Raw genomic sequence first — 10,358 nt, forward strand, 5'->3', positions numbered from 1 at the left:
TCCATTCCACTGTCACTTATACTTACCATATACCATGTCAAGAAGGATATCATAGGAACTTGATAGGTTTGTGTTAGAGTCCATTCCACTGTCACTAATACTTACCATATCCCATGCCAGGAAGGATATCATAGGAACTTGATAGGTTTGTGTCAGAGTCCATTCCACTGTCAATAAAACTTACCATATCCCATGTAAGGAAGGATATCATAGGAATTTGACAGGTTTGTGTCAGAGTCCATTTCACTGTCAATAATACTTACCATATCCCATGTCAAGAAGGATATCATAGGAACTTGACAGGTTTGTGTCAGAGTCCATACCACTGTCACTAATACTTACCCTTTCCCATGTCAAGAAGGATGTCATAGGAATTTGACAGGTTTGTGTCAGAGTCCATACCACTGTCACTAATACTTACCCTATCCCATGTCAAGAAGGATATCATAGGAATATAGGTTTGTGTCAGAGTCCATTGCACTGTCAATAATACTTATCATATCCCATGTCAGGAAGGATATCATAGGAACTTGACAGGTTTGTGTCAGAGTCTATTCAACTGCCACTAATACTTGACAGGTTTGTGTCAGAGTCCATTCCACTGTCACTAATACTTACCATATCCCATGTCAGGAAGGATATCATAGGAACTTGATAGGTTTGTGTCAGAGTCCATTCCACTGTCACTAATACTTACCATATCCCATGTCAGGAAGGATATCATAGGATCTTGTCAGGTTGGTGTCAGAGTCCATTCCACTGTCAATAATACTTACCATATCCCATGTCAAGAAGGATATCATAGGAACTTCATAGGTTTGTGTCAGAGTCCATTCCACTGTCTCTCATACTTATCATATCCCATGTCAGGAAGGATATCATAGGAACTTGATAGGTTTGTGTCAGAGTCCATTCCACTGTCAATAATACTTACCATATCCCATGTCAGGAAGGGTATCATAAACTTGACAGGTTTGTGTCAGAGTCCATTCCACTGTCACTTATACTTACCATATACCATGTCAAGAAGGATATCATAGGAACTTGATAGGTTTGTGTTAGAGTCCATTCCACTGTCACTAATACTTACCATATCCCATGCCAGGAAGTATATCATAGGAACTTGATAGGTTTGTGTCAGAGTCCATTCCACTGTCAATAAAACTTACCATATCCCATGTAAGGAAGGATATCATAGGAATTTGACAGGTTTGTGTCAGAGTCCATTTCACTGTCAATAATACTTACCATATCCCATGTCAAGAAGGATATCATAGGAACTTGACAGGTTTGTGTCAGAGTCCATACCACTGTCACTAATACTTACCCTTTCCCATGTCAAGAAGGATGTCATAGGAATTTGACAGGTTTGTGTCAGAGTCCATACCACTGTCACTAATACTTACCCTATCCCATGTCAAGAAGGATATCATAGGAATATAGGTTTGTGTCAGAGTCCATTGCACTGTCAATAATACTTATCATATCCCATGTCAGGAAGGATATCATAGGAACTTGACAGGTTTGTGTCAGAGTCTATTCAACTGCCACTAATACTTGACAGGTTTGTGTCAGAGTCCATTCCACTGTCACTAATACTTACCATATCCCATGTCAGGAAGGATATCATAGGAACTTGATAGGTTTGTGTCAGAGTCCATTCCACTGTCACTAATACTTACCATATCCCATGTCAGGAAGGATATCATAGGATCTTGTCAGGTTGGTGTCAGAGTCCATTCCACTGTCAATAATACTTACCATATCCCATGTCAAGAAGGATATCATAGGAACTTCATAGGTTTGTGTCAGAGTCCATTCCACTGTCTCTCATACTTATCATATCCCATGTCAGGAAGGATATCATAGGAACTTGATAGGTTTGTGTCAGAGTCCATTCCACTGTCAATAATACTTACCATATCCCATGTCAGGAAGGGTATCATAAACTTGACAGGTTTGTGTCAGAGTCCATTCCACTGTCACTTATACTTACCATATACCATGTCAAGAAGGATATCATAGGAACTTGATAGGTTTGTGTTAGAGTCCATTCCACTGTCACTAATACTTACCATATCCCATGCCAGGAAGTATATCATAGGAACTTGATAGGTTTGTGTCAGAGTCCATTCCACTGTCAATAAAACTTACCATATCCCATGTCAGGAAGGATATCATAGGAATTTGACAGGTTTGTGTCAGAGTCCATTTCACTGTCAATAATACTTACCATATCCCATGTCAAGAAGGATATCATAGGAACTTGACAGGTTTGTGTCAGAGTCCATACCACTGTCACTAATACTTACCCTTTCCCATGTCAAGAAGGATGTCATAGGAATTTGACAGGTTTGTGTCAGAGTCCATACCACTGTCACTAATACTTACCCTATCCCATGTCAAGAAGGATATCATAGGAATATAGGTTTGTGTCAGAGTCCATTGCACTGTCAATAATACTTATCATATCCCATGTCAGGAAGGATATCATAGGATCTTGACAGGTTTGTGTCAGAGTCTATTCAACTGCCACTAATACTTGACAGGTTTGTGTCAGAGTCCATTCCACTGTCACTAATACTTACCATATCCCATGTCAGGAAGGATATCATAGGAACTTGATAGGTTTGTGTCAGAGTCCATTCCACTGTCACTAATACTTACCATATCCCATGTCAGGAAGGATATCATAGGATCTTGTCAGGTTGGTGTCAGAGTCCATTCCACTGTCAATAATACTTACCATATCCCATGTCAAGAAGGATATCATAGGAACTTCATAGGTTTGTGTCAGAGTCCATTCCACTGTCTCTCATACTTATCATATCCCATGTCAGGAAGGATATCATAGGAACTTGATAGGTTTGTGTCAGAGTCCATTCCACTGTCAATAATACTTACCATATCCCATGTCAGGAAGGGTATCATAGAACTTGACAGGTTTGTGTCAGAGTCCATTCCACTGTCAATAATACTTACCATATCCTATGTCAGGAAGGATATCATAGGAACTTGATAGGTTTGTGTCAGAGTCAATTCCACTGTCACTAATACTTACCATATCCCATGTCAAGAAGAATATCATAGGAACTTGACAGGTTTGTGTCAGAGTCCATACCACTGTCACTAATACTTACCATATCCCATGTAAGGAAGGATACCATAGGAATTTGACAAGTTTGTGTCAGAGTCCATTCCACTGTCAATAATACTTACCATATCCCATGTAAGGAAGGATATCATAGGAATTTGACAGGTTTGTGTCAGAGTCCATTCCACTGTCACTTATACTTACCATATACCATGTCAAGAAGGATATCATAGGAACTTGATAGGTTTGTGTTAGAGTCCATTCCACTGTCACTAATACTTACCATATCCCATGCCAGGAAGTATATCATAGGAACTTGATAGGTTTGTGTCAGAGTCCATTCCACTGTCAATAAAACTTACCATATCCCATGTAAGGAAGGATATCATAGGAATTTGACAGGTTTGTGTCAGAGTCCATTTCACTGTCAATAATACTTACCATATCCCATGTCAAGAAGGATATCAAAGGAACTTGACAGGTTTGTGTCAGAGTCCATACCACTGTCACTAATACTTACCCTTTCCCATGTCAAGAAGGATGTCATAGGAATTTGACAGGTTTGTGTCAGAGTCCATACCACTGTCACTAATACTTACCCTATCCCATGTCAAGAAGGATATCATAGGAATATAGGTTTGTGTCAGAGTCCATTGCACTGTCAATAATACTTATCATATCCCATGTCAGGAAGGATATCATAGGAACTTGACAGGTTTGTGTCAGAGTCTATTCAACTGCCACTAATACTTGACAGGTTTGTGTCAGAGTCCATTCCACTGTCACTAATACTTACCATATCCCATGTCAGGAAGGATATCATAGGAACTTGATAGGTTTGTGTCAGAGTCCATTCCACTGTCACTAATACTTACCATATCCCATGTCAGGAAGGATATCATAGGATCTTGTCAGGTTGGTGTCAGAGTCCATTCCACTGTCAATAATACTTACCATATCCCATGTCAAGAAGGATATCATAGGAACTTCATAGGTTTGTGTCAGAGTCCATTCCACTGTCTCTCATACTTATCATATCCCATGTCAGGAAGGATATCATAGGAACTTGATAGGTTTGTGTCAGAGTCCATTCCACTGTCAATAATACTTACCATATCCCATGTCAGGAAGGGTATCATAGAACTTGACAGGTTTGTGTCAGAGTCCATTCCACTGTCAATAATACTTACCATATCCCATGTCAGGAAGGATATCATAGGAACTTGATAGGTTTGTGTCAGAGTCCATTCCACTGTCACTAATACTTGAAGAATCAAGTCTGGAAAAGAAACACATCATTACATCAAAAATTCTCTCTTTCACATTTACATTCTGATACTTTTACAGCCTACCTCATATTGAATCATTTGCTTCAAATAAACAAGTTTTTATGAATTAAGTTTTTAAGCTGTTGCAACCCCTACAGTTTAGGATTGATGAAATTTTATTAGATCAGTAAAAATATCCTTTTTAATATTATTTCAAAGTGTAGAAGTCAGTTCAAAGTTATTTTGATGGTTCAGCAAAGAGTTTTGTAATTTTTTCTAGTGTGTATTTGTCATTTTATCTTAGTTATTTTGTATGCTAAACCAAGAATGTGAGTAAGAAGACATGTAATTGTAATTTTACATCTACATCTACATTGGAGTCAGTGGTCACTCATGACTGTAACATGTAATATATTAATGCATCAATATAATATGATCATCTACAGTCTCACCTGTTATATTTATAAAACTCCTTACTGAGGAGCACTATGGTGTGCACTTAAAAATACTTTTTTGTAACAATTCAAATGATAATAAATAACTCTCAATAACATATATACTATATGTTTGAACAAGTAATTTAAATGTAGATAATTTAATTACATTAAACATTCAATTTTGCATGTATAACTCCATCTTTCAAAACTACTTGTTTATTTTTATAGACTGGTATAAGTTATAAAACATTGAAATTTCTGATGATTATTTTCCTTACCAAATGTACAAGTTAATTTGTTTAGATTAACATCAAAATGATATGCTTTGCTTCATAGTATAATAATTTGATAAAAAAAAATTCTTACTGGAACCAACATCAAGAACACATTAATTTCTGAATATGGTTTAAATACAACTAATGTTCTCCAGCTGAGCCTAGCAATATTCAAGGTAATTATACACTGTCCAACAGTGCCCTTAAAATCAGGGTTATAACGCTAAAGTGCCCTTTCAGACAACTACACCCTTCTGCCCTGAGATTCAAGCTGGAACACTGCATGTACATGTAATAATTGGTCATATGTGATTGTAACATGTATATGTAGTCTGGGGTCATAAAGGATTGTAACATTTACATGTAGGTAAGTGATTGAAAGATTAGCATGTATTCAGTGGTCATAAGTGATTGTAATGTATGTATAACAATACATGTTTTTTTTTTTTTTTTGTGTGAAGATGTGGTATGATTGCTAATGAGACATCTCTCCACTAGAGACCAAAGTTGACATAGAGGGTTACAACTATAGGTCACTGTATGGCCTTCAACAATGAGCAAACCCATACCGCATAGTGAGCTATAAAAGGCTTTGAAATGGCAAATTTAAAACAATTCAAAGGAAAAAAATAACGGCCTGACAAAACAATGAACGAAAAACAAATATGATATAAAACAACAAACGACAACCACTGAATTACAGGCTCCTGACTTGGGACAGACGCATAAGGAATGTGGCGGGTTAAACTAGTTTGGTAGCGCCAAAACCTCTCTCTAACCTGGGACAGTGAGGTAACAGTACAACATAAGAACAAACAATAATAAAATGCTCCGCTGGGCGCAGCTTGATACGACCGCAAAGGTCGAACCCTGAACATTTGGGGCAAGTATGGACACAACATTCAAGCTTGATACAGCACTGAATTTGGATTGTGATTAAATATTTGACACAGCATAGGTTTCTGACACAGAATGAATGTGGTCTAAGAACTTAAAATTTTTAATTTACCTATTCAAACCATATCATTATTATTTGCTTTTATATATAAATCAGAAATAACCAACTTAATATGGAAAATTTTAAAGAAAAAAAAAGGAAAAAAAAATCCCCCCCTAAATTTTTTGAACCCCCTTATGATTCATCACCCCCAAATTCAATCCCAGTCTTCCCTTTGTGGTATGGTACCTTGCAGTACAATTTCATAGAGATCCATACACTTGAACACAAGTTATTGTCTGGAAACTAGAAATAATGCTTGTTTTTTAGCCCCTTTTTGGCCCCATATTCCTAAACATTTAGGGCAATTACCCCAAAACTCAAACCCAGCTTTCCCTTTGTGATATGGAACCTTGTAGTACAATTTCAGAAAGATCCATAGACTTACACACAAGTTATTGTCATGAAACTAGAAAAATGCTTGTTTTTTGCCCCTTTTTTTGGCCCCTAATTCCTAAAATTTTGAGGCAATTACCCCCAAAATCATCCAAACATTCCCTTTGTGATATGGAACCTTGCAGTACAATTTCAGAGAGATGATCAGATCCATACACTTGAACACAAGTTATTGTCTGGAAACTAGAAAAATGCTTATTTTTTTGCACCTTTTTGGCCCCTTATTCCTAAACGTTTTGGGCAATTACCCCCAAACTTAATTCCAGCTTTCCCTTTATGATATGGAACCTTGTAGTACAATTTTAGAAAGATCCATAGACTTACACACAAGTTATTGTCATGAAACTAGAAAAATGCTTGTTTTTTGCCCCCTTTTTAGCCCCTAATTCCTAAAATTTTGAGGCAATTACCCCCAAAATCAATCAAAACATTCCCTTTGTGATATGGAACCTTGTGGTACAATGTCAGAGAGATCCATACACTAACACACAAGTTATGTCTGGAAGTTACAAAAATGCTTATTTTTGGCCACTTTTTGGCCCCTAATTCCTTAACTGTTGGTACCATAACCCCCAAAATCAATCCTAACCTTCCTTTTGTGGTATTGAACCTTATGGTAAAATTTCATAGAGATCCATTCACTTAAACTAAAGTTAGAGTGCGAAAACCAATGTGTCTTGGGACGACGACGACGCCAACGTCATACCAATATATGACCACAAAATATCTTTGCGGCCGTATAAAAATCAGTTGAAAAGGCCTTAACTCATCAGATTCATACAAAGCAGAAAAACATCTAACAAAAACACAGACCGGACGTGGCAGGGCATTTATATACCGACAACAAAAAAGACACATGATACAGATCTAAAAGTATTCATAGTTACTGACATCAAGTTCAAAGCCAATAACAACTAATAAAAAATCATGCATCTTAGACTAAAATTTCATACATGTATTCAGTGGTCATGAGGGATTGTAACTTAAACATGTAGTCAGTTACATGTAACATAAGTAATTGAACATGTAGTCAGCAGTCATATATTATTGTAAAATATATATATGTAGTCAGTGGACATACAAAATGTATTAGATTGTAACATTTACACATAAATATAGTCATTTTGTCATTCATGATAATAATACGTACATGCTGACAACTTGAAGAAATATAATCAGAAAGGCATTTTTTATACCATTTAAAAAAAAATCTGTTTTATGGCAATAGGCAAAAACTATGAAATTTTAAATATTTCTGTCAAATGATTGCATACATTTATATATGTAATGCCATCTATATAGACTGTTTACCTGCTTTTAGAATCATACTCATCATAATCTTCACTCTCAATGATTAACTCACACATCCCTGTATCATCACTAGTAATGAAAGAATTTCTCAAGTGAGAGATCAGAAATCTGGCATTATCTGTCATAGCCATGGTAACAGCCTAGTTATATAAGTAAATCTGAAAAAAACATAGTTATTCTTTGATTGACTATTCTATTACTTAAATCAATTATCAGCACAATTACAATACTGTGTAATGTATATATAAGAATATAATTTTTTTTGTTATATGTCATGTATGTTTTTATTTATATATAATAATGTAATATGCTATTGAAAAAATCATAAATAAAAAGATATGGGAGGGATGTTTTTCTTTTGGACAAATGAAGAAAAGGATTTTAAATGTGGCATATATATATATATAATATGTGTTTTCAGCCATGTATCACCTTCACTGGTGATCCAATGGATGGATCTGTCATCGAGTTGTCACTTGTTTAGACGTACTTATATATATATAATTCGTCTAAATAACAGCCTAACAATGTTAGATCTGTAAATTTGCGTAAGCATTTGGTAGAAACATTTAGACGAATTATATATACAGAATGTGTTTTCAGCCTTGTATTACCATCACTGGTGATCCGATGGATAAAATCTGTCGTAGAGTTGTCACTGGTTCAGACGTACTTATTATATATATATATATATACATATATATATATATGTATATATAAAACGTCTGAATAATAGTCAACGATTTTTCCCACGAGGGCGTTTTTTTTTTTTTTTGTGTACACTTTTTAGGCGTTTATATATGTATATATATATACATGTATATTACTTAATTTGCAGATTACAACAACTGTGAACAAAATCATCATTACTTATATATTGGAATAGTTAAATGATAAAACAATACTACAAAGTATAGTTGAATCCATGACAACTCGCCCCATTGCCAAATCGCCCTAGACCTAACATTGCCTAATCCCCCCAAATTTCTACCAACTGGCCCCACTAATGTTAACCAACTCACCAAAATTTTTATAATGTAGAAACCAAGCCATCAAATTTCTTAAGTTTAATTGTTTTCAAACCATAAACAATACTTACCAATCAATTCTTAACAACAACCAAACCTGCTTTGACTACTTTTACTAACAAAAACACCATAGACGCTTATTGTAATTGAATGAATGGACATTCTCTTTGATACTTATTTGAAAGTCACATTTGTCTAACATTGATTGCTCCTTAGTGTTTAATTATTTTTCATTCAAAGACAAAAGTTACCAATCCGTTAATTGCTATAAAAACAATTTGCTGTTAACATGGTTAAATTGGAATCCTTAAATTGTTATGTTAGTATATCGCATTGTGATACTATTAACTGGTTTCTTCGCCATTATTAATTTATGCAAATAAGTAAGTTTGCAAAAACAAAGTTATTCTCAAATAAATACAACAATTACATAATAATGAATAATGTATCTACAATTTTATTTAAAAAACGAAGCATCATTTACTTTCAATCAGAATCATACATTAAATTTCCTTTTTTTATTAGTATTACAAGTGGTTTTTTTCTATTGTTATTTAATTAGTAGTACTACAATTGGGGAGATTGTGAAGATTTAAACTACTTTTCATATGTTTGGTGAGTCAGCAGGACCAAATTCATCTGGATTTTACTCTTTTTCATAAGTAGGGTGAGTTGTCAGGACTAAATTTATTGGAATTTGGATTTTACTTTTTTTCATAAGTGGGGCAAGTTGGCAGGACTAAATTCATCGTGGTTTTACTTCATTTCATAAGGGGGGCGATTTGGCAGGACTAAATTCATCACAATTTTACTCTTTTTCATAAGTGGGACGAGTTTAAGCAGAACTAAATTCAACAAGATTTACCTCTTTTTCATGAGTGGGGCAAGTTTGAAGGTCTAAATTCAGCGGGATGAAACTCTTTTTCATGAATGGGGTGAGTTGGTACACATGAGTGGGGGAGTTGGTAGAAAATTGGGGCGATTTTATCTGCGGAAGTTTGGCAGTGGGGCGAGTTGTCTTTCTTCCGTATAAGTTGATAAAATAATGACTTAAAAATTGTAAAAAGCCTTATTATCGAGCCCTTTGAGACCAAGCATGATTGAAAGTAAATAATAACCATGATAACATGAGCCAAGTATGATAATCAGAGACTCAGGCTTCAGTGTTCCAACTCTTACTGCAGATAAGGTGTTAAGATATGCTTAACAGCAATCAGAGAGGGCATTTGCTAACCCAGAGATATACATGCCATGGAATATAATCAATTTATTAGAACAGTTATAGAATGCCTTAAGGCTTAAGCAAACTTGAAGTTGAAAACAACACTCTACAAAAAAAGACAAAAAACAGACAACATCACCCCAGACAAACGTGAATAAAAGTCTTACTTGTTTCATATAATAGATGGAATCAACATCCGGATGAAAAATATCGGTGTTAATTTGTTAAACTTGAACATGTTGAAGGCAAAAAAACAAAAACAGCAGGTTCCAAGTTGGGGTGGCCCCAGGCAATGCAAGGGAAGTAATTAGTAATTACGGTAATTATAAA

At 35.3% G+C, this 10,358-nt stretch overlaps 1 protein-coding gene across 9 annotated transcripts in view; it reads right to left on the reverse strand.

Moving 5' to 3' along the window:
• LOC127728650 (target of rapamycin complex 2 subunit MAPKAP1-like) overlaps positions 1-10,357 on the reverse strand; it is a 50,961-nt gene extending 40,604 nt beyond the window's left edge. The window contains exons 1-3 of one of the 9 annotated variants that reach the window (XM_052236188.1): positions 10,196-10,357; positions 7,779-7,936; positions 4,285-4,373 (exon numbers count right to left, since the gene is read on the reverse strand). In XM_052236188.1, coding sequence (XP_052092148.1) covers positions 4,285-4,373; positions 7,779-7,909 — 220 coding nt within the window. In that variant the 5' untranslated portion in view covers positions 7,910-7,936; positions 10,196-10,357. Of the gene's footprint in view, positions 1-263; positions 289-618; positions 690-1,248; positions 1,274-1,603; positions 1,675-2,154; positions 2,180-2,233; positions 2,259-2,588; positions 2,660-3,890; positions 3,962-4,284; positions 4,374-7,778; positions 7,937-10,195 lie in introns of those variants that run through there. The other 8 variants (XM_052236208.1, XM_052236207.1, XM_052236239.1 and 5 more) reach the window with 8 other exon arrangements.
• Between the last annotated feature and the right edge of the window lies 1 nt (position 10,358).

Source organism: Mytilus californianus, unplaced genomic scaffold (assembly GCF_021869535.1).
Source record: "Mytilus californianus isolate M0D057914Y unplaced genomic scaffold, xbMytCali1.0.p SCAF_2, whole genome shotgun sequence".
In the NCBI taxonomy this organism is placed as follows: Eukaryota; Metazoa; Mollusca; class Bivalvia; order Mytilida; family Mytilidae; genus Mytilus; species Mytilus californianus.